The 25,770-nt window shown below is 38.8% G+C and overlaps 1 protein-coding gene across 1 annotated transcript in view; it reads right to left on the bottom strand.

The window, feature by feature from the left end:
• NRG2 (neuregulin 2) overlaps positions 1–21,301 on the bottom strand; it is a 246,950-nt gene extending 225,649 nt beyond the window's left edge. Inside the window, 2 exon segments of the mRNA XM_074212853.1 lie at positions 20,493–20,964; positions 20,966–21,301. Of these exon segments, the coding sequence (XP_074068954.1) occupies positions 20,493–20,964; positions 20,966–21,301 (808 nt within the window).
• Between the last annotated feature and the right edge of the window lie 4,469 nt (positions 21,302–25,770).

The following is a 25,770-nucleotide window of genomic DNA, read 5'->3' as shown; positions in this document are numbered from 1 at the left end:
CAGTGTCTTTGATCTTTGGAAACTTCTGACTTCCACCTTTGAGAAAGATAAACAATGCCACCTGCTCAGGTTGTTGAAGAGAAAATAAGTCTCCAAGAAGACACTGACTTGAGAAGAGCTGATAGTTTCCATTATGTTCCTATCACAACTTGCTCTACTAGAAGCTCACAGATCTTCCCCTTAAATGATGTCTATATCTTTGTCTCTGGGTTGAGCTCAAATATTTCACTTCCAAAGGGAGAATATCTTTATTCTGTATTGTCTAATATAAATTCTCCTATGCATACTTTGTGATTTTTGTTTTGCTATTGCCTTGGCTAAATCAATTTCTCCATGTGCTTATTATAAAACTAGTATTTAGACTGCTCAAGTTTTTTTTTAAGGTTTTTGCGAGGCAATGGGGTTGAAGTGGCTTGCCCAAGGCCACACAGCTAGGTAATTATTAAGTGTCTGAGGTCAGATTTGAACTCAGGTACTCTTGACTCCAGGGCTGGTGCTCTATCTACTGTACCACCTACCCACCCCCTAGACTGGTCAAGTTTTAAAAATAAAAGTTTGGGTCCTCTTTCCCCCAATTAATGAATAGCAATCAGAAGCTTAGCTTCAACCTGAAAACTTTATCCCCAAGATTAATAATATGTAAGGAAGTAGATATGTCTAGCCCAGTTGCCTTTTTCTCTGAGAAGAGCAGAGTAGCTCAGTTCTTGAACTGAACCTCCTATTTCCTTTCCTGACAGGAATTAAAGTCTCCTTTGGAGAAGGGAGGGGAGATTAGAGGGCAGAGTTGTCTGTCTCCCCTAATCATACCATACCATGCTCTATATAAGGGATTATAAACTAGAATCAACTCATCAAGTCATCACTCCCATGAGAAAACTTCTTAAACCTAGGGAAAGAAACCATAGCAAACAACCACCTCCCTTTAATTCATAGGCATTTCCCATTGTCTTCTCCCAATTATGCTGCTTTCTCATATCAATGCACTGCCTTCTCCCATTCCATTTTCCCCCTGTCCCTCACTAACCATCTGGATTAGTTTGTTTGGTTTTTACCTCAGGATAAGGAAAATCTCTACTGGCTAACTATCATTTTGTAAGCATTTTAAGGTTTGCAAAAAAAATTTATCTGTTATCCCGTTTGATTTTTACAGTAGCCCTATAAGGTAAGTACAATTATTATCCATTTTATTGATGAGGAAACTGAGACTGAGAGAAGTTAGTTTTACCACTAGTAGGGATCTGAGACAGGTTTTAAACTTGAAACTTTCTGACTTCAAGTCCAGCACTCTCTATACTATATCATATAATAGTCAAAGTCAGGGTAAATGAAAGAAATGAAATAAAGCTTCCAGCACATTGAATAGATGTCTTAAAATAAAATTTTGGGAAGACATGGACAAGAATCAGCCAGGATAGGCAGACATGAATGGGGTCTACTCTCCATTACTGGAGGAAATCTCTGAATCAATCAGATCACAGATCTATTTGAGAGTATATATTTGCTACACACACACACACACACACATACAACACACACACACAACACACACACACACACACTTATCTCACATCTGCACCAGAGGCTATAGATAAGAACCCCCAGAAGCTGACTTTAGAAAAGCCAGAAAGACTGAGATCACACATCCCAAAAGCATAGAGTCTGCAGAGAATGTGGGCAGGAGGATGGGCTGCAGCAACATTAGCACAGGAGAAAATTTCATTCCCAAATGAACAAATCTCAGCTCCCACTCCCATTTGTCCTTTCAGCTCAATGCAAACCACGCACAGTGCAGTAGAAACCTACTCAGATAATTTCCATAATGAAAAGCCAAGAAAGTAAGCTTTGTGGCCACCCATATTTCTTTTTGACACACACATATACTCCATGTTTTGCTTTGAGTTAACAATATCTTTCTCATGTTCTGCTTCACTTCCCAAGATTGGATCTATGGAAGGTGAATTAACAAAAGTCCTATATCTATATCTTTAGACATAAGTTATCCCTGTTTACCTACACTGAGACCCAATGAGTCAAATCCTGAAGGACAGCTGACAGTACATTATTAGCAGATTTCTGATCAGTCACTTGTTTCGCCAAAGCTACAGTCAGCCTAATATGTTTCTTTAAGAAAAAAGAATTAGAGATGTAGTGGAGACCCATCTTGGAGTCTGGTCTGCAAAAAAGATTCATATTTTGTCCAACTCAAGACAGGGAGAAAAACAAACCCTACTTATTAGTGCTTAGGCCTTAAAAGATTCATATATCCTTCTCCCTGCTACACAGCACGAGGAATCTTTCTTTTCACAGATGAGATAGAATTCACTGGGGCAACCAGCAGAAGGCCACAAAAGGTTTGGGGAAGGACAAAAGGGGGAGAGAATACCCCAACCAAAAGTCTGGAAGTTTCTACGAAAGCTGGGGCTTGTGAAATGCGGTAAATGAAGGGCTATGGTTAAGAAGAGAAAGACTAAGATAGGGATGGCTTAATATAAATAGTAAGGAAAGGAAATGAAAGGAGAGAAGTCCCCCAGAAGAGGAGGAAGCAATACATAGTCTCCACCCAGAGGTTGGGGTTGCTTAGGGGAAGGAAAACAGAAACCAGAATTGTCAGATTTCAAAAAAGAAACTCACTGGATGTTTTGACTTTGCCAGTTTCATTTTCATTCTGTGCCAACTGAATCTTTCTGTGGTCAGAGACTCCTTTTTTATTTCTGAAATCTGGTCACCCAAGTGACAATGCTGGAGAAGTACCATTGGCTGCAGTAGCAGCTCCTGCTGTTCCCTGTCACCACAGAAAGAGGAGTTCAGACACTGACAGGATCAGCTGTTTAAATTCAAGAACTGGGATTGTTTGCCCCACCCCTACCCCTCCATAGGCCCTTCTCTTAAAGATCTTGTGCCAAGTTAGTCCCAGAAATAATTCTCCAAGAGGGGGAAAATATATGTACAATATTGGAATGGTGAGTGGATGCAAAGAACTGGGATTTGGGACCAAAAGCAATGTAAGTGAGGACTGATTCACTTTGAGTATAACAGCTGCCTCCCAGTTAAATTATTAAGGAATGCTCCATTGCTAGGTTTAGGAGATGAAATCTAAAGAAGACTGCTCCATTGAACTGATGTTCAACACCAAAACTCTTTTACAAAAGGAAAATCTGGGGGCGGAAGGATGTCCTAAGATAAAGCCATTAAAAGGGAACTCTCACTGAAGAGGAGACTCAGGAAACATAAGGAAACAGATGCCACAGAAAATGCCTCATTAATTGCAGTGATGAGACAAACTGTGAAAGGGTTAATGTGACAAATGAAGAAAATTAACAAAAAAGCTTAGATTCTTTCTTCTCCTCCCCCTCTCAGTCCCCAAAGAAGAAAATAATTGTCTAAGTCCATGTGCCTAACTAGAAGCACCAATTCTGCATCCTAATCAGGGAGGAGAAGTGACCCTTACTATATGGCCTGGAGTGAATGAATCTAAACAGATTTTAGAATCTAGCCTGGTCATCTCCCACACACTCAGATAAAGGCTGAAGATGAGAAAGCAGAGAGCACTAACTGAATCCTAGCTTACCCAAACAGAAGAAGGGATCCTGCTTTAAAACTCCTTAAACAAAATGGAGAAGGTAGGCAGGGAGAAACTCAGTACTGTGACCAGTAAATGGTGTTAATCTACAGACACAGAGTTAATCTAGATTCAGAAAAAGAGAATCTAAAGACTGTTCTGATAGAATGCAACCAAAAACAAGCATGTGTTTCCAAAATGAGAAAACCAAAAGAAAAATCATGTATGGGGAACTGAGAAAATTTCAGAATACCAAAAAAGAAAAAGAAACCCTCCAAGAACTAAATTGAAAAAGCAACTCTAAAAAAACAAAGTTCTAATCCCTAAGCATCAAAAGTTATTATCTAAAGCCTAGTCAGCATAGTCCTCAATCTTATGGCACTGTTTCTAGTTGCAGAATTATGATATTACAAAGCAACAAACAAAATGCTAAATAGATAGGCCCATTACATAATAATCCATTTCAAAGACTGAATTCAATAACATTGAAATATTATATCACCCTAAAGAATGAAAAATGGTAAGAATATACAGAAAAGAGGCATTTCTAAAATATATTAGAGATTTGAGTCGAATTTATAAGACTATAAGTCATTCCCCAATTGATAAATGGTCAAATGATATGAACAAGCAATTTTTTTTTTTAGATTTTTGCAAGGCAAATGGGGTTAAGTGGCTTGCCCAAGGCCACACAGCTAGGTAATTATTAAGTGTCTGAGGCTACATTTGAACTCAGGTACTCCTGACTCCAGGGCTAGTGCTCTATCCACTGTGCCACCTAGCCATCCCTCCACTGTATCACCTAGCCATCCCTGAACAAGCAATTTTCAGATGAAGAAACTAAAGGTAGCCATAGTCATATAAAAAAATGCTCCAAATCATTAGTGATCAGAGAAATGGACATTAAAACAACTCTGAGATGCCACTTCACACTTATCAGAGAGGCTAAAATGGAAAAAATTGATCAATGAAATTGATCAATATTGGAGAGGATATGGGAAAACCAGTACACTAATGCACTGTTGGAAGAGTTGTAAACTGGAACTGTGAACCATTCTGGAAGTATGCTCAAAGGATAATAAAACTGTACATATCCTTTGATTCAGCACTACTACCACTAGGTCATCCCAAAGAGATCATAAAAAAATAAGGATCTCATGTACAAAAATATTTAAAGCAGCTCTTTTTGTGGTGGCAAAGAATTACAAATTGAGGGAATATCTAACCAAGTTATTCTTCATGAATCCTATGGGATATCATTGTTCTGTAAGAAAAAATGAGCAACCAGACTTCAGAAAAGTTCAGAAAGACTTGCACGAACTGATGTTGAGTGGAGTAGAACCAGGAAAATATTGCAGATGATCAACTATAAGACAGCAGTTCAAGGATCAAGGACAATTCTAAGAGACTTTTTATAGAAAATGCCATTCACATCAAGAAAAAAAAGAACTATGAAATCTGAATGCAGAGCAAAGCATACTATGTTCACTTTTTAAAACTTCTTTTATGTTTCTTTTTTTCTCATGATCTTTCCCCCCTTAGTTCTAATTCTTCTTTCACAACAAACTTAATATGGAAATATGTTAAACATGATTGTACATGTACAACCTATATCAGATTGTTGGCTGCCATGGGGTAGGGGGAGGGAAAAGAGGCAGGTAGAAAAATATGGAACTCAAAAGCTTGCAAAAGGATGAATGTTGAAAACTATCTTAGCATGTAATTGAAAAAAATAAAGAAGGGTGAAAAAATGTACAAAAATATGAGGGGGTAGGGACAGAAGGAAGGAATGTGGAACTCAAAATTTTTAAATGAATGTTAAAAATTGTTTTTACATGTAATTGAGGAAAAATAAAATAGTGAAAGAATGAAAAAAAAGAAAAACAGGCACAGAGAAAGAAACAAAGAAAAGTCAAAAAGGATTTGTAGTGGAATCCAAGATTATTTGCTTAGTATTTCCTGCCTTGACTAAACACCTGCTTAACTACCTATGTCCATCATCTAAAATATAAAATTTAAATGCCTCCCCAAAAGAATATATAGAAATAGGGCAAATGATTATACAAAATGAAGCAGTTTAAAAAGGAGAACATTGGGGGGCTAGGTGGTGCAGTAGATAGAGCACCTGCCCTGGCATCAGGAGTACCTGAGTTCAAATTTGACCTCAGACACTTAATAATTACCTAGCTGTGTGGCCTTGGGCAAGCCACTTAACCCCATTTGCCTTGCAAAAAAAAAAAAGAACATTAAACAAACTTTGCAAACTTTTGTTACAAAGTAACAACCAAAATGCCAGCTGGGTAGGGAATGGTTACAAAGAATGAATTTAATTATATTGGCATACTCTATCACCATAGAGAATGAAAAATGTTAAGAATATACAGAAATAATAGCAATACAAAAGAATTCAAAGTTTAAAAAGCATAATACTAATAATTTTGTAAAATAGACATATACTTATTTAATTCTATAACAATTAAGAGTCAAAAGAAACTATTTTGATTATTGGTGTGACAACATTTACAAAATATACTTTTTATTATAAATATGATCAAACATGAAAAAATAAATGACTTCCATTTTCCTTACAGTATTACCAAGCACCAGTCAGCAATTAATCAAATATTAAATAGGCAAATATTTGCAGGTCCTTACCCTCCAGGAGTTTACAATCTAGTCAAAAGATAAGAAAGGTAGTAATAATAAGATTAACAATGCAAATAGTAAATGATATATAACTAGCCCTTGGGGGTGAGAAGGACCAAGAAAGCCTAAAATCAAGAAAAGGGAGAAACTAAAACTCATATGAAAGAAAGAAAAAAAAAACTTTAATCCAGTTCTACAAAGGAAAACCTTGATTCAAAGTTACACACCAATGCCTCAACCTTTGACAATCATCTCTCAAAAGAAAAAAATAAGATTATTTCCACTAATGTCAACCTAACTCAACTGAATGGATCAGTAGCATCATCTTATAATGACATGTAAACCATTCATTCTTTTCTAGGGAACTTCACCAAATTCTATTAGAAATGAAGTATAAGAGACATATTGAAAAATCCCAAGAGCTGGCCTCACGGTACTCCCAAAACTCTGACCTACCATGAAGCCATGGAAAAAAGTGCTCAATCAGGAATCAGAGGAATAGGTTTGAATTTCAACTCCATCACTTCCTACCTAGAATAAGTCATTTAATCTCACTTGTTTTAGTTTCTTCATCTGTAAAATGAGTGGTTTAAGGTCCCTTCCAACTTTAAATTGCTCATTTTAAGATATGATCTCCATAGTATCATAGCAACTTAAGAAACTCACTTCAATATCTGAAAAATGAGGAAAATTTTATTTTCCTGCTAGACTATTCACAGAATTAACATATGTAAGTATATTAAGGGGGAGCTGCTTTCACTCTAAGTCATGGGTATCTGTACTTGGTGTAGTCAATTTCAACTATACATTTTTGGAGATCTAAAAGTAGATTATTTGCAAAACTTTACCAAACTGGAGCAATTAGTTGGCTCAGTGACTCAGTGACTCAGGCACCAGTCCTGGAGTTGGGAGGGCCTGAGTTCAAATTTAACCTCAGAAATTTGACACTAACTAGCTGTGTAACCTTGAGCAAGTCCCATTAACTCCATAAAAAAAATTAAATTAAAAAAAAAAACTACCCAGATGTTACAGAGGAAGAGAAAGGATAGAAAGAGAGCGGGAATGGTCTTTTCAAACCTGAAGACTATGAAAGGTGTTGATATGAATGAAAGGCAAAATACCCAGGTGCTCAGGAAGTGAGGACGTCAATGGATACTATCTTATCATGAGCAAATCCAAAGCAAAAAAACCAGATATTCATTTGAGCAGTCCAAGAAAAAGGCAAGGTGTTCTCACAGCTACTTGAAAAGGCCCTCTGTATGAAGGATGATGCTGGGGATCCAAGGTGCAAAAGAAAGTAATTAAAACTACTGATATTCTGATCCTGGAGTTTAAAAGAACTGTAATATTGTCAGTGGAGGTGTCAGAATAATTTACCTCCTATGTCAGCTGTTCTAGAAGTTGAGAAGAGGTTACTAGCACCATCTGCTGAAGGAGGTTCGACTATTGGGAAATAGCAAAGCAGATCTGAACAACAGTAACAAGGAGCTGTGACATCTGCCAGAAAAAGACAACAAAGGAGTGGAGGTGTAGGTTCTTAGAGGAAAAATCAACTGAAGAACTGCTGGCAAAAGAACAACTAAGTACAGAGCATACAGGTATTGGAGGAAATTCCAACAAGGGGTCAAACCTAGGACAATACTGTAGACTACAAAGACCACATAGGTTCCTAAAGAAAGTTGCTCACTAGAGAGGGCAGAGGGTCTTTTGACAGCCTGCAGTATTGGATGCAAGTCCTTTCAGAACCCTTTCTGCATAGAGGGGGAAAAAAAACTATTCTATGTATCAAAGCTTTGTGAGCCTGAGTACTTATAAGAAGAGCTGGTGATTATCCTTAGGAGTGTGCTGAATAATAAAAGTTCCTGGAGAATTAAGTCAAGAGAATTAAAAAGATCTCCCAATGTATACCTAGGTCCTTTCTCCCTTCAAAAGGGAACTTTTAATACAAAGGTCACACAAAAATGTTAGATTTATAGAATCATATTAGAGTTTAATACATTTTTGTAGTACTTTATTTATTTGCATATAGGTCAGTCACTAATTCCCTGGTATGGTTAAAGGATTTCATCATACATTTTACTCTCTCATGTGATTCTCCTACCTCACTTTTGACCCAATAACATTCAGTGTGCTTCCTAAGTAAGCTAGATGGTGTAGCAGATAGAGCACTGTCCCTGGAGTCAAGAGAACCTGAGTTCATAACCAGCCTCTGGCACTTCCTAGCTGTGTGACCTTAGTCAAGTCACTTTACTCTGATTGTCTTGCATCTCTAGTCATCCTGATTCATATCTGGCCACTGAACTGAGAGGGCTCCAAAGGAAAAAAATGAGGCTTGTGACCCAATGCAGTAACCTCTCACTCAAATCCAATTCCCTAGCTAGTCATGGCATCACCTCCCTAATGTCATGGTCCTCAGGAATGAAGAACAAAAATCATTCAGTAAGCTATAGCTATTAATGGAAGTTTTTTCTCCTCCACTAAGATGTTCACCTTGCACATTCCTATGTCTAGGTATTTCATTGCAATGTTTCCCTGAAATATTATCAAATGTCATAGCTTTAAAGAAATCATCTAAGCAAACACCTTATTTTGCAGATGAAGAAATTGAGGATCCAGAGAAGAAAAAAGAATTGTCCAAAGTCACAGAGTATTTTACTGGCAGATCCACTAAGGGCTTTTGACTTCTAGTTCAGTGCTCTTTTCCCTCAGCTCACAAATCTAGGAATTTTAAGTAAATATAAAAGCCATTTTTTTTTTGTTTTGTTTTTTTAGGTTTTTGCAAGGCAAACGGGGTTAAGTGGCTTGCCCAAGGCCATTCAGCTAGGTAATTATTAAGTGTCTGAGACTGGATTTGAACCCAGGTATTCCTGACTCCAAGGCCAGTGCTTTATCCACTACGCCACCTAGCCACCCCTAAAAGCCATTTCTTTTGAGTTCTCTTTCATATTTTCATTCAAGTTATAAGTGGGGGCTGCTGAGTAGCCGGATATGTATTCATTGGCTCCATTCACTGACTTTCTGGACCCCACACCACTCCAGGACCCCTTATAGTATTAGTTAGATTCCTGCAGCAGTTAGTTACTCAGTTACAATTGAAAAGTATTAGTACATTTCTCAATTCCAGGCCCCCCCCAAAAAAAGAACTTCATTTGGACCAAAGAAGTCAAACTAGCAACCAATGATTAAAACAAAAGAATATCTAGGAAGTTAACATAAAAATCTTGCTATTACATTATGAGATTATATCCTATTTTGCTATTATTTTGAAAACATAATGACTTTCAGGAAAACAACCAGTAAATTAATGCCAGGGAACAGCTAGTTGTAAATTCCTAAGTTGACCTGCTTGAATAAAGCAAGGAGTTACAAGAAGGCAAATTTAAAAAATAAAGTAAGTAGAAATATCTTTTTAAAAAGCAGTGAGTTCAAAAACAATTAAACAAATCAAAGAAAAAAGTGCTGGTGCATTTGAAAACCTACTTTTATATTATTAGCAAACAAATTTAGAAAATTTAGAAATGAGACTGAGTTAAAATTTACCTTTTCATTTTAGTCCAAGGTAGCTGGGGTGGGAGAGCTTTCACTAAATCAGCTAACAATGTAAATATCTGATTAGGAAGGGAATATTTAACTATATTTAAGAGAACAAACTGCTTTCAAGTGCTTTAAAAACACTCAGTTGGAATAAAAGTGATAAGCTAACAAGTACAAACATTCTCATCCCAACATTAAAGAATGTTCTTGAGGGTAACTTAGCAATACTTTAATAACCCAGTTAAGACTATACAGTAGACAGATTCAGGTCCTGGAGTCAAAACAACTCATCCTTCTGAGTTCAAATTTAGTCTCTGGACATGTGACTGTGGATGAATCCCTTAATTCTGTTTGCCTCTGTTTCCTCATCTGTAAAATGAGCTGGAGGAGGAAATGGCAAATCATTACATATTTTTTACAAGAAAACCCCAAATGGGGTCATGAAGAGTCAGACATAACTGATAAACAATTAAATAGCAACCGAATTTGAAAAGAATAAAACTGCATTTCCTTCTTTAAAAATAAATCTACAATTTGTATGGACTTTCCTTCCATCTCAAAAATGTTATTAAAAATTACTGGGAGTTGCAATTGTGTATAGAAATCTATCTTACCCTAAAGGAAAATAGAAGATTAAAGGAATGGGAGAATAGGGACAGGGGGAGGGAAGGGGAAGTGTAGGTAAGAAAAAAGAGGGAAGATCGTGGGAGAGGGTAGTCAGATACAACACACTTTTGAGGAGGGACAGGGTGAAAGAAAAGAGAGAATAGAATAAATGGAAGGGGGAATAGGATAGAGGGAAATACAACTAGCAATAGCAACTATGGGACAAAAATATTGAAGCAATTTCTCTGACTTATAATAAAGGAAGCTTATCCACCTCAAAGAAAAAGCTGACAGTGTCTGAATACAGACTGGTACTCTTTTTTCCTCCACTTTATTTTTCTTGAGATTTCTCTTTCTTGGGGGGGGGGATATTTACTTTTACAACATGACTATTGTAATAATGTGTTTTGTGGTACACATTTTAACCTACACCAAGTAACTGACTTGCTCAATGGAAGAGTGGGGTGGGAGAAAGGGAGAGAATTTGGAAGACAAGGTTTTGGAAGTAAATGTTGAGACTTGCTTTAGCATGTAGCTGGGAAAAAAATAAAAATAAAAATACACTAAAATAAATATTAATAATAATAGTAAAACAAATTACTGAAGGGAAGCCAGGTGGCACAATGGATAGAGCACTAGACTTGGAGTCAGAGCACCTGAGTTCAAATCCAGCCTCAGACACTTAATAATTAACCTAGCTGTGTGACCTTGGGCAAGTCACTTAACCCCATTACCTTGCAAAAACAAAAAAAACATTACTGGGAGTTGACTACTGTATAGTTTCCATCTAGATCCACTAAACATTGGATTTGAATAATTAAAAGGTTAGCATTGACACTTTTAGTAGAAGTCTTTTCTTGAATATATTTGATCCGATGAGCCATCAGATCAAGTCACTTCCTCAAATGAGTTCCACCACTGTTGGACCAGGTCTGCAGCTATGCAGTGACCTTATTTGGTTCAGCCTGACCTCTTCAGTCTGAACCAATCCCAAGACCTAGAACAAGTAAAGAATCACAGTGTAAAGGACAAGGCCAGTGCTTATAAAACAACAAATCTGTGTGTGGACTGGGAAGGAGAAAACTGACAGACTTAAAGCTGGGCAGGAAATCTGTAAAAGATAGAAGCTAGACAGATTAAGGGCCATTTTGAAAGGTAAAGTGAAAGATTGTTTGCTTTTAACAAAATGAAATAGTCACAACTTGAACATCATATTATTGGCTTTGAGTCTACTTTTACCATCTGTTACTAAAACCCTCTAGCAGCAAGTATGCCTCACTTGACGTCTACAAGGGTTAAATAAGTGTTATTAACTACTTCCCTAACTATAACCAGGAGGGACAATCTGGAGTTGTACTTGCTCCATCATCAATTTTCTAGCAAAAGTATCATTAACCAAAGAAAGACTCTGGAGAGCTGAACATTCTCTGGGGGGTGAAAGTCATAACTAGGAGTGGGGAGGAAAGGGAGAGCTTTTCAGAATTCTTTGACAATAAGAAAGGAAAGATTACTGTGAACTCACCCCCATAATGTCAGACTTTTGCACAGCAACTAAGCCAAAGAAGGGAGGATCCCTAACAGCCTTTCTCAATTATCCAACTATTTCAATTGATTAGAAGCAACCCATCACACCACTACTAAAGGTAGAGAGATGTTGGGGAGAATGGAAAAGGACCTATTCATACAAAAATATTTAGAGCAACTGTCTTTATGGTGGCAAAGAATTTGAAATTAAGGGATGCCCAACAATTGGGGAATGACTGTACAATTTGTGGCATATGATAGTCATTGAATATTACTACACAATAAGAAATGAGAAACAGGATGATTTCAGAAAAAGATGGAAAGACTTACATGAACTGATGCAATGTGAAGTGAGCAAAACCAAGGGAACATCAATAATGCACAATGATCAGCTATGAATGGCTTAGCTGTTCTCAGCAAGACAGTGATCCAAGATAATTCCAAAGGACTCATGATGAAAAATGCTATCCAACTCCAGAGGGGGAAAAAAACTTGAAGTCTAATGCAGAATGAAGTATACTATTTTGACTTTATTTTTTTCATTTTAACCTATATTTTTGTTCAAAAGGAAATATGTTTTGCATGATTGCATGTGTATAACCTATATTAAATTGTTTGCCATCTCAGGGAATGGGGAGGGGAATGAATAAGGAAAAGAATTTGGAATTCAAAAGTTTTTTTAAATGTTAAAAATTCTTTTTGCGCAAAAATTGGAAAAAATAAAATATTATTTAAATTCTTTTTTTAAAAAAGCAACCCATCTCAATCACTTTGAATAAATGCTTCTTGATCCTAGATTGACAAAAGCTTCCTAATTCTTCAGCTGAGTACAGCAAGTCCTCCCTCACATCCTTCTAATGCCTTTTAATCATCCTCTGAGCTTTGCTTTAACCTTAAGACAGTGCTCCTGCTCAGCAAGATTTGTCTTTAAAAGTGGAGCTGGGAGGAGGGGTGGGAAACATTGCTCCTAAAGTCTATTTTTAAATTTCCCACAAAAGAACCTTAATTCCAAACTTTTCTCAAAATTTAGCATTTCTCCCCTTGGCCTCACCTGATTTTCTCATTTCCCCTTGAAATTCATAACTGGGCCTGAAAGTATAACCTCAATTTATTAATAATATTAATTAAATTAATATATAGGGGAATTATCTCATTTGAAATAATCCAACAAAATCTCTAGCTTCTCCCTGACTCCCTAAAGACATGCAGAAATCCAAGTCTGTACTTGTTCTAACCTTACAGACAGTTAGGTAGCACAATGGGCTCAAGCCTGGAGTCAGGAAGATCTGATTTTAAATCCAATCTCAGACACTTACTAGCTGTATGACCTTGGACAAATAACTTATAATTTCCCCCAACTGTAAAATGGGGATAACAGTAACACCTTCCTTCCAAGTTGTAATGAGGATTTGTGAAACAAGAACAACAAGAACTGGTACACATAGTAGGTACTATACAAATACTAGCTATTATTATTAGCTAACTTTTGTCCCCAAAGGAAGATTTACACTATTGGCATAAAGTTCGTTAAATCTGGAAGTAGAGAACCAAGATTCTTTAGACTCTACCACTGACTGTTTGTAGGATCTAGAAGTCATTTAATATCTCTGAACCTTAGCTTCCTTATATGTAAAATTATGAGGTTAGACTAGGTGACCTATAAATTCTAAAACTGAATCCATGGAGACTCAAGGAGATGAGCACTGTGTAACCATCACTCCATTGACAAAGCTATTCCTGCTCCTCCAAATTAATGTAAAAGTGCCAAATACCCTAAGCCAGTAGGATTTAGAGAGTTAAGATTTTTCAGAGCCCATATATTTGCATATTTGTCTTTTTCTCCTTATTCAAATGACAACTCCCTGATTCTTTGAAATTTTAATACTAAATCCAAACCAGTTACCTCAAATACAGCACTTCAAAGCACAATGTAGGTAGCTAATTCCCTCTGGAATAACACCAGCTGTATGCCAATATGGCTAAAATCAAATGTTCATTTGCAACTGGTGTTGCTGACTTCTCAATGGAAATTAAAGCAAACATCACCATGGACTTTCCCTTTCTATATTTGACATTTTGTAATTTCCCTTATAGAAGCTGCTGTAAGACTATGCATACCCTGTGATCCAGCAATACTACTAGTAGGTCTGTATACCCAAAGAGTTCATTAAAAAGGGGAAAAGACCCATAACTACAAAAATACTTGTAGTAGTTCTTTATGTGGTGACAAAGAATTGCAAATTGAGGGGATGTCCATCAATATGGGAAATGGCTGAGCAAATTGTGATATGTTAATATGATGGAGTAATTTTCTGTAAGAAATCTTGAACAGGCCCTGGAAAGATTTACATGAACTAATGCTAAGTGAAGTAAGAAGAACCAGGAGAACATAGTACATAGTAACAGCAACATAGTGTGATGATTAACTATGATACTCAGTACTTCTCAGCAAAAACAGTGATCAAAGACAATTCTAAAAGACTTGATGGAAAATGCCATTCACATCCTTGTTTTCCCCCCCCTCTCATTTTTTCCTTTTTATTCTGATTTTTCTTTCACAATATGATTAGTGGGGGCGGCTAGGTGGTGCAGTGGATAAAGCACCAGCCCTGGAGTCAGGAGTACCTGGGTTCAAATCTGATCTCAGACACTTAATAATTACCTAGCTGTGTGGCCTTGGGCAAGCCACTTAACCCCATTTGCCTTGCAAAAAAAAAAAAACACGCAAAAAAACCCCACACAATATGATTAGTGTAGAAATATGTTCAACATAGTTATATATGTACAACATCAAGGGAGTCAAGGGGAGAGGGAAGGGAAAGAAGAGAGGAAGAAGAATGTGGAACTCAAAATCTTACCAAAAAAATTGTTGAAAACTACCTTTGCATCTAGTTGGATAAATAAATAAATATATATTTTTTAAAAACTGCTATAGATGTGAAGCAGGATGAATACTCATTGTTATTGTATGGATTACCCTATTTTCAAGGGTTTGGCCTTCAAATCACAGATTTTAGTGTTCTAGTTAGTGCTCACAAAATTCATTTCAATAGATAGGTTTCTCTGGGTAGTCTTCAAAGTGAATTGTGTGTTCCTGTTTTGTTCCTGCCCCTAGGTCTCATTTCTGAAGCAAGGATGAGGTTTAGAGTTGAAAGATTTGATACTTGATTAAAAAGCTCAGAAATAATAGGAACTATGTTGTTGGTTCCTGGTCCAGTTGAATTTTTTCACCTGAGTAGTCTTAGATTACTTTAAAAAAGCAATATTTAGAAAATATTTTAGAAGCAAAATTAACATTCTCCATCTGGGAAATAAAAGTTTTCACTCCAAAATGGGGATGAATGTTTTGAAAACCCAGGAAACTTGTCTATTTCAAAGAAGGGACAAAGATTTTTAAGCCCCATCTACCCCCAAAGTGAAAGGGGATAATAACAGAAAATGTGAACCACACTGCTAGAACCATATTTTAAATTGTATTGAAAATAAAAATGGAAAGTTCCTTTGAATCAGAGTCCTGGGACTACCACTTAACTGAGTGTGATCTTAGACTCATAGACTCTTTTCTGGGTCTCATCTAAAGGAGTTTCAAAGAACCTTTTATACCACCTTCACCAAATTCCATATTCATTTTGTTCTTTAAACTGAGTGATTTCAAAGAAACTAATATAACTTTCTGAAAGATGAGCCCAGGTGGGTTCAGAGTATGGAATCATTCATTATACACAGGTGACCAGAAGTTTAAATTCTATGCAGGATGCCCTAGGCTCAGTATCTAGAACCTTGTCCTCCACCCCTCAAATCCTATTAACCTGAAAATGCACAATGCTAAGAGCCTATTGTGGTGAGGTACTCCAGCTGATAATAAACCCCTTCAGGAAAGGGATTCCCACTGTGACAGATAAAGAGATAAGAGTATCACCAAACTCTTGTTTTCAATAGTGGTCAATCTGTGTTACCTGTGATTAGAACTGCAAGAATATATTGGTTTTGCTTTTGCACATTTCTCTATGTAAACAATATAGCTTTGCCCCCTTGGCTAGTCAGTTCCTAATCTAGTTGGTTTTATTTTCCCCAGAAAAAGCACCAGCACAGCTGGGTTTCCAGCTGGGCTAAAGGAATGAATAATTCTTTAAATAACTATGGCTTGTTAAAAGTGTGAACTCTCTTCTGCTTAGTACTGAATTTTGTGAAGGGCCCTTTCCAATAAGTGAATTTAGTGGCTAAGAATTTATAATTACCCTAAAAATGAGAGGCCCAGTGGACATGCCAGAAGATTTCAACCCTTACCCTCAAAAAGTTTTCTTTTTCTAATTTTCAAAGTGTGGAAAGTGTGACTCCTTAAGTCAAACCCTGCCTTGACACTGGTAAGGAAACTGCTAAAAAGAAAATGCTCATGAGAAAGCAACAAGATAGGGTGTAATTACATAAAAATACAAGCAATCCTTGGGAATGCAAGACTATTTGCAGAACAGGATACTTTTATATAGTATTGTGAGGATTTATTATCCCCAGTCAGTCCCCTCTACCTCTTCCTCTTCCCCTCCCACAAAAGGAAAAAAGACTCTCAATTATGTCTTGTTTAAAGAAAATTCAGAGATTTCACAACCTAAAATGTCAGTGATAGAATTTTAGATAATGTGCATGTATATGTGTGTGTGTGTGTGTATGCAATTACTTGAATATTTGAAAAATCTATTATTTCTCCAGTGTGAATACTCCTACAGCCAATACAGATCCAAGCCCCTTCATGCTTTAGGAAATCTTCTAGAATTACAGTAGCCAAACAACTTCATCATCACAATCTGTTGTCAAGTCTGTATGCAAAGTCTTTGCAGTTTGGTAATCTGTGTGCCACTCATTACTAGCACAGTTTAGAAACTTGAGGAAGCAAAAGGGAAAGACTTGAGTGGCGAAGATGCACGTTGCCCAGTACAATCTCCTTCTCTTTGATTCATCCTTATGTTCCAAAAGTAATCCTTACTACTATTTCCATTATTATTAAGCAACAGTCTTCTATAGAAGCTTATTCTTATTCCTCCTTCCCCCAACTGTTAGCTCCTCCACTATCCTTTCTTTAACTCCCTTGCATTTATTTGGAATATATTGCATATGTATATATATATATATATATATATATATGTGTGTGTGTGTGTGTGTGTGTGTGTATGTATATATGTATATATATGTGCATGTGTGTGTATGCCCATGTTATGCATGCATAACATATGTATACATTTTGTACCCCTAAGAGAATGCAAACCCTTTGCTAGTAGGAACTATTTCATTTTTTTTGACCCTGTACCCACAGCATCCAGCAAGTACAGTGCAGGCATTTGATAAATGTTGATTGATTGCCCCCTGCTCATTCTCATCAAAAACAAAAAACAAAATGATATAGGAAATATCAGACAACAGAATATAGACAACAGAAAACAATTTTAAGAGAGGCACAGAAGGGAATGTGACTACTGGACTGATTCAATTCAATTCAATTCAATAAATATTTATTAAGCACCAATAAAATGCTGTGCTAAATTTGAGAATACAAAAAGACAAAAAACAATCCCTGCCCTCAAAGAGCTAACAATCTAATGGGAAAGACAAAATGCAAACAAATATATACAAAGCAAGTTATGTAATGTATAAATAGGAAAAAATTTTAAGAGTGAAAACACTGGAGAGCAGCTAGGTGACACACAGTGGATAGAGCACCAGACCCCTGGAGTCAGGAGTTCAAATTTGACATCAAACACTTAATTACCTAGCTCTGTGACCTTAGGCAAATCCCTTAATCCCTTAGCCTTGCAAAAAAAAAAAAGAGTGAAAGTATTGGAATTAAGGGGAGAAGGGGTTAGTATAGAAGTATAGAAGGTGGGATTTTTAGTTCAGACTTAAAGGAAGCCAGGAAGTCAAATGTTGAAACAAAGAAAGGAGAGTATTCTAGGCATCAGGTATAGTCACCAAAAGTAGACTCCAGTTTTCATCCTCTCCAGTACCATACATACCCCTCCAAAGTATTTGTCCAGTTCCCCTAAAATGTGGCTTTTTAACCCACACACCTGAATATCTTGACTAAAAGATAAAACAATTCTGCTTCAGTTACTCAACATGACCAGTCTGACATTTGTCTCCTCCAACAAGAAAATCCCAGAGATATGTTGGTCAAATAAACTTATTTTACATAACAGAAAACAAAAAACAAAGTTGCTGAGTTTCTTTCCTGTTTATCACAAGTTTGGGATTACCTGGTTTCCTTTTTAATATCTTACTACTGCATGAGTTTTCTTTAACCTTATTTTAAGGTTCTTTCTTAAAAAATAAATCTTTGAGTTGAAATATGAAAGTATAACTTCTACTACTCCATCCATGTTGCCAAAATGCCTATCAAATCTACAATATGCTTTTTCATTATCCAGATTTCTAGTGTTTGAACAAAAAAAGTCATCAAATTGACAGAAACCTACCAAATATCAATTTAAATTGAGACCTTTTCATTTTAAAATGTTTGCTTTCAGACATAGCCCCTTCTCCCTGGCAAATTATGATATGGGAGGACCTTCTCTTTCCCAGTAATTGCAGTTCTAAATTTGTCTTTCCCATAGCTAAACCATAATACTGATTTAGAGTGTCCCATCTTAGTAACAGACTTTATCTCCATTTCAAAAGACTTTCTAATTTTTAAATTAAATTATTAATTGATAGGTCAGGTGGCAAATGACAGAAGAAGGGAAAAACATCCATCAATTTCCAATTTACCTGGAGATGACCATCAGATCCTCAGTAAAGGAAAATGAATCTTTCAAAGATATGCACATTGAACTTCTTCCCAAACAAGATTCAATAACAATAACACATTTCCCAATGAAAGTATAAGGTAGATCCATAGCTCCAGGAGTAGGTCTCCAGGAGATGAAATAGGCTAGAAGAAAAACAAGTCCTGACTGGTCACAGCAGTCCAGCACAGAACAAGTCAAAGTATTATAATAACAGATAATTTTGCTTCAAGTCAGAATAATGAAGCACTCTTTCCCCCAAGCAGGTTTATCTTTTCTGTTGTCCCTATTAAAAGACTATCAAAATTATTCTGAAAGAAATAAAATAACATGACTTAAGAAATACTACTTAAATATACTCCCTAATACTTGAAATTTTCTACCTGAAGGGCACACCAATAAGCGCTTCAAGTGCCAAATATCAAGTATAGGGGAGATGTATTGGACAATATTTTAAGAGCCTGAATCTGGAAGATTGAAGAATGCAAAACTTTTTGATAGTTATTATATCTTCCCTGCCACCCACAGTTTCTCTCCTAGCCATCTCTTGTTGGTTGGTACATCAGTAAACATGCAGTCTTCCAAGGAAGTGCAATGTATTTGTCATGATTTAATAGATACATAGTTCAAAGAGTCACTAACTGCACACAATTAGTAATTTCTCTTTGTGTAGGTTGCTGCAATTAGGTATCCAGAGAAAGAAAAAAGAAAACAATGAAATACTTTTCCTGAAAAAGCACAAGAAAGACCTGTGCCAAACATAATCTGGACTGAAACATCCTACTGAGATACTAATACCAGATATAATGACATTTTTAAATAGACCACTTCTTTCATAGAGAACATCACTTCATAATATTCACATTCATATTCAATAATCGTGCTGAGCAGCTCCAATGTCGGAGATTTCCAAATGTTACTTCTCTAATCACCTGCATTCTTTTACTGCACCCAACATCATGGAGATATGACAGATGCAGTCACTACATCCTGCCACCGAAGTGTCTGAGCTGAACTTAAAGACGTTTAGAAAAAGTTACCCCAGTATTTCATCATCATCATAAGCTGGAGGAATACCATGCCTGTTAAGAAACCTCTAAGAAATATACCAAAAACTCTGAACAACAGGCTTTTTACAGTCCCTGAAATGGATCATCAGGCCCAGGTCCTAGAGGTTAAGAAATGAGAATGCCAGGCAATGCTGAGATTAGGGATAAACACAGCACATAAGAAAAAAGTGCCACATGGAGAAAACAATAACAGTTAAAGTCCAACTCTGCCTGCGCCAGCCATGTAGAGGTGGGGGTGGGGTGGGGTCGACAATCCCCTGAGAGAACTTGTGGGCACAGGCCTGCGAAGCCCAATAGAGTGCCCAGTTATTCCTGCAGAGCCAATCCAGCCCATCCAGGGCAGTAGCCCAGAAAGAAGGAGGGGGCCCTCTGGGATCCCTAGCAACCTGATCAAGGCCGCTGAGGCCCCCTCCGGGCCCAACTACCCCCGGCCCGGCGCCGCCCCGGAACTTTCCCTCTCTCCAGCCTCTGCTGGGCTACAATGGCAGTATTCCAGCCCCACATGCCATCCATCAGCCGCAGATTCCTGCTGGCACAGCCCCAAGGCTCTTCTCACCCCTCCTCCCCCTCCCACCCCGCACTCTTCCTCTCCCACACACACTTTGAACCTGCTTTTTCCCGCACCTCCCCTCACCCACTCGTGCCAGACGTCCTGGGCATGGGTAGCCCCACCCCCCAGCTGCTCGACCCCCACACCTGCCAGGCCTAGGCACCTGCGGCACCTCCTCGCCCCTCTCCCTTCTTCTTCCCCACCCCAGTAGAGGGGGGAAGGCGACTCACCGCAATCGATGCACAGGATCCTGCCCACCTCTTTCTTGAGGTTCTTGCCGTTGGTGTCCAGGGGAGGGAAGGCCGTCTTGTAGACCTTGGGCTCTTCTGTGGCCTCCAGGAAAAAGATGTAGCGCTGGTTCCTCTCCACGGGCGCGCAGGAACCCACGGTGATCACCTGGTCTCGCTGCAGACCCCCGTTTCGAAGCGGCCACTTGTCCAACACCTTTACCAGAGCCACCCAGCCTGAGACTGGGGGTTCTCGGGTACTGTTCGAGCCCCCTGGCTGGACGAAGCCCTGCACCTTGCCCTCCACCACCACGGGCGCCTTGAACGCCTGGTCCTGCACCGACCTGAGGCTGGGCGAATAGCAGGCAAGTGACACCCCGAAGAGCAGCATGGAGAAGCCGGGTGCCGGGTCGCGCCTCATGCCGCCGGCGGCTGCGGCTCCCCAGCGGGCTGCGGCGGCGGCAGCTGCTGTCCCGGCTGCTGGGCTGCGGCTGCGGCTGCGGCCGCGGCTCTGGGGGCGCAGCGGGACGGGCGATGCTGCTGCTGCTGTGGAGGCTGCTGTCGTTGCTGCTGCGGCTCTGGCTGCTGCTGCTGCTGTGGCTGCTGCTGCTGTGGCTGTGGCTGTGGCTGCTGCTGCTGTGGCTGCTGCTGCTGTGGCTGTGGCTGCTGCTGCTGTGGCTGCTGCTGCTGTGGCTGTGGCTGCTGCTGCTGCTGCTGCTGCTGCTGCTGCTGCTGCTGCTGCTGCTGCTGCTGCTGCTGCACGAAGCCTCCTCCAGCGGCGGTGGCGGCACTGAGCAGCAAACCTGCCGCATCTGGCCAGGCCATTTGGGGGGCTCCGCCGCTCAGCCGCCGCCTCGGGAGGGGAACACAACCCGTTGGAAAACCGGAAACGGCGTAACGTGAGAGCCTCGTAGCCCTCCGCCCGCGGCCGGGCTAGGTAACCTAGCAGGGCAAGGACGGGGAGGAGACAGCGCTGGCTACGCAGGCTGGCAGGCTGGCAGGCTGGCAGGCAGCAGTCCCACCCGGAGCCGACCTGAAGGAGGATGCGGAGGATGTGACACCCGCCCTCCTGCGCCCTCTCCCACTCCCCCCCTCCCCACTGGGGGCTCCCTGGGCTCTTTGGGATACTGGCTTCGGCAGGGGGGTTAGGAGTGATACACTGGGGAATACTTTTTTCCCCAGGGAGGTTGCTCGCCCACCTTAGGGGTCCCCTATAGGGAACCTTGGGAATCCCGTCTATCTCTCCCCTCCTCCCCTCCTGTCCCCGCTCTCCTTGGCGGATAAAAAGGACCTGAAAGCACAGATCCTTCCCCGGAGTCCCAGCCACCTCGAGAGCAGAGGTTCATTTGTCATCTTTTTATTAGGGGGACTTGAGAACAACAGGCCTCTAATGCCAGGTGTGGTGGGCCACTATTTCATATTGGAACTGACATCTGAGACCCAGTTTGCCTGGGGAGGCTTCCAACCTCAGTTCATTTGTCTCCCTAATGGTGACTGCAGAGGTAAAGAGAGATGATGCCAGGGGTGGCACTTGGAGTGTGGCTCCCAGGATTGGAACTCCTTCCGGCTCTTTTGTGAAATTAGAATAAAAATCCTACTTGTGATACTTATTTCAAAAGGGCTGTTATTAGTCTCAAATGGGGTAATGTAAGGCATTTTGCAAATTTTAAAGCTCTGACATTAGTCCCATCACTAGCATCATTATCCCCCAAAATGTAAATGAGTAAAGGGTCTTTACCAAGTCCTTGCCCAAGAATGCAAAAGTGAATGATTCTCCCTAGGAGATAAGCAAGAGCTTCCCCTTCAGAGTATTCAATGAGAAATGATTTAAGAGGATGGAACTCAAAAACTCATCACCTCACACCTACATCTGGACCTGTTTGACCTGGTAGACTCTGGATTCAGGGATTTAATAAAAACAAGTTCCTCTGTTCTATAAAGTAGACTGTAAACCATTTATACACACAGTCAATGACAGTCCAAGAAATTTTATTCTCTATCAACCAATCAATCAACTCCAATCTATCCTTCATTCAGCCACCAAGGGGATTTTCCAACCCGGTCGCACCCCTAACTCTGTGGACTCCAGTGGCTCCTTATCATCTCAGGGATCAAATGCAAAATCCTATTTGACAGTCAAAACCCTTGATAAGATAGCCCCCTCCTACGTTTCCTGTCTTCTTTTATCTTACTTCTCTGGCCATTATTCTTTAATCCAGCATTACTGGCCTCCTAGATTTTCCTCAGACTAGACATTCAATCTCTGTTTCAAGTATTGGGGGGGGGGGCAGGGAGGAGGTCCCTCCACAGGATCTGTAATGCTCTTCCCTTCTTAACTCCCCTGGCTTCTTTTAAGCCTTAGCTAAAATCCCTCCTCCTCCATAAAGGCTTTCCCAATTTTAGCTCTTCCCACTGTTTATTTTTTCCTATTTATCCTGCATATTGCATGCTTGTATATATTTGTTTGCATGTTGTGCAACCCCCATTAGATTATAAACTCCTTGAGGGCAGACACTGTCTTTTAATTCTTTTTGTATCCACAGTGTTTAAGCACAGTGCCTGATACATAATGAGCACTTAATAAATGTTTGTTGGTTGATTGATTACCTTTCAGTCTGATACATATTTTCGCTGCTTTTTTGACTAAACACATTTTGAAATACTATTCTACTATTTTTACTGAAGGTCAGAGCCTTTATGCTTATGTCAATAAAAAGTAAAAGGGGTTTCAAAGAAACTAAAGAATAGGGAGAAATAATTATCCTTCCTTTGCTCAATATGTGATATACATGGACATGAGCTCTTATGACTGACCTCAACTATTCAATGACTTGAACAGAGAACAAAGTATTAAGTTTCTTAAAAGGGCAGCCAAAACTGCTGCTATTCTATTTATATTGGATATATATTAGGTATTCATTAATGGAACAATGTCAATGTGGAGGAAGTCTCTAGTCAAATGCCCCAGGGATCTGTCTTTGGCTTAAAGTTGTCAATTCTTTCCTACAATTCCTTGGTTTGAACATTCTTTTTCAGATGTGTTATGATTAGGATAGAGGACACCAGGACTATCACTTTTGTACACTATACATTTCTTCATTCAGGTGATTTTTAAAGGTTTTTTGACCATCATGTCATGGTATTGATTGATTACTCACTAAAATTCTCAGATCATTTTCAAATGAACTATTTCTAATCACACCTCTCTCAAAACTGATATTTTGAGACTCAGTGTAGGACTGTATATTTATGGCAGTGAAGTGGCACAGTGAATGGAGCCCTAGATCAGAGACAGGAAGATCTGAGTTAAAATCTGACCTTATATATTTATTAGCTATATGACCTGGACAAGCCATTTAACTCTATTGGTCTCAGGTTCCTCATTTGTAAAATGAGCTGGAGAAGAAAATGGCAAACCACATGAATATCTTTGCCAAGAAAACCCCAAATGGAGTCACAAAGAGTCAGACACAATTGAGATACAATTGGAGTCAGACACAATTGAGACACAATTGGAGTCACAAGAGTCAGACCAATTAAATCCTATCTTAATATACTTGTCAGGCTATTTGGTAACTTTACCATACAATGCCTTAATTATTCTTTCAAGATATGTTCCTTCTACAAATTTCATAAGAATGTCATTTGTATTTTTATCCAAGTTGTTGATAAAATATGTTGAACTTTGTGGAGTCAAGGATTTATGCCTAAATACTCTCCAATAGAGAATTTCCTACAGCAATTTGATATCTATCCATTAATGATTACTAGAGACTCAAAGGGATCCATTGTCATTTATCTGGTTCTGAACACATCCAACTATAATAGCAGAGCCACATCTCTCCATATTGTCCACAAGAAGAGTTTCAGAGACTTTGACAAAAGCTTGGTTGCTCAGTTTAGATAAACCTGTCTGTAGAATGCCTTTGATCCTCCAATCTAGTTGCCTTAGAAAAAAAGAAAATTTGGTTCTTTATCATCACCTGTTCTTTGTGAAGCTATTCTGGTTCTTTGTGATTATCATTTTTAAGTGCTTGCAAATGGTCCCTTTAGTGACACATCCTAGAATTTGGCTAGAACTCAAAGTCAAGCTCATTTGTTTGAAGATTCCACACACTTCCCTTTCTTGAAAATATAAATATTTGCCTATTTTGAACCTAAAGGAACCTTTTCCCTTTCTCCATGAGTTTTACTGACAATCGATCAGAAATCATATTTGTCAATTTCCTCAGAATATTGAAATAAATTTGCTCAAGCCTGAATACCTGATGACATCCATCTCACTTATCTGAAGTTGCATCCCATTGTTAATCATTTAGCCTGATCATCTTATTGTCAGAGAAAAAAAGAACCAAAATTGTAGCCTCAATAGTTATGCCTTCTCTTATCCATTGTCATCATCCAATGCACTTTGAACAATGAGCTTAGCATTTCTTTGATTATCTTACTGCCCCCCACAGAGCTAAGAAAAATCATTTTTATTTTTCTTATCATTCATTGTCAAATCATGAACATTCTTAGCTTTAACTCTTGGTATTATTCTTATAATTAGTTATTCAATCAACTTTTCACTCAAACAGTCATTGAATATTTATTAAGAATCTACTATGGGGGCAGCTAGGTGGCGCAGTGGATAGAGCACCGGCCCTGGAGTCAGAAGTACCTGGGTTCAAATCCGACCTCAGACACTTAATAATTACCTAGCCATGTGGCCTTGGGCAAGCCACTTAACCCCATTGCCTTGAAAAATCTAAAAAAAAAAAAGAATCTACTATGTACCAGGCACTCTGAACAGGGAATACAAGGACAAAGAATGGGGGGGAAGGGCTTCTACTTGCAATGAGCTTGTATTTTCAGAGAGAAAAATATATGTGAATGAATATATATGTATTTATAATAGATTCAAGGTTAATAAGTATAAATATATCGAGAGTAATCAAATTAAATACAAGATAGTTTAGGATGGAGACCACTAGCACCTGGGGATCAGCAAAGACATCATGTAGAAGTTGATGGCTGAGCTGCATCCTGAAGGAAGAAAGGGAGTCCATGAGGTAGAGGCAAGACCACAATCCATATCAATAAGGGGGGTGATTAGTGTGAGAACATTGGGGGAGGGGAGAAATGGAAGATGAGGAATAAAGAGAATAGGATCATAGAGTCAAGTAATAGTGAGAACTATTCAATGAGGCTGAAAGGATCATGTAAGTCAGTCAATCAATGAGCATTTATGAGGCACTTACTATTATGCCAGTCATTGTGCTAAGAACTAGATTATAAG

Source organism: Macrotis lagotis, chromosome 1 (genome assembly GCF_037893015.1).
Source record: "Macrotis lagotis isolate mMagLag1 chromosome 1, bilby.v1.9.chrom.fasta, whole genome shotgun sequence".
In the NCBI taxonomy this organism is placed as follows: Eukaryota; Metazoa; Chordata; class Mammalia; order Peramelemorphia; family Peramelidae; genus Macrotis; species Macrotis lagotis.
Note: the sequence above shows the minus strand (reverse complement) of the source record. Positions and strands in the feature narration are given on the sequence as shown.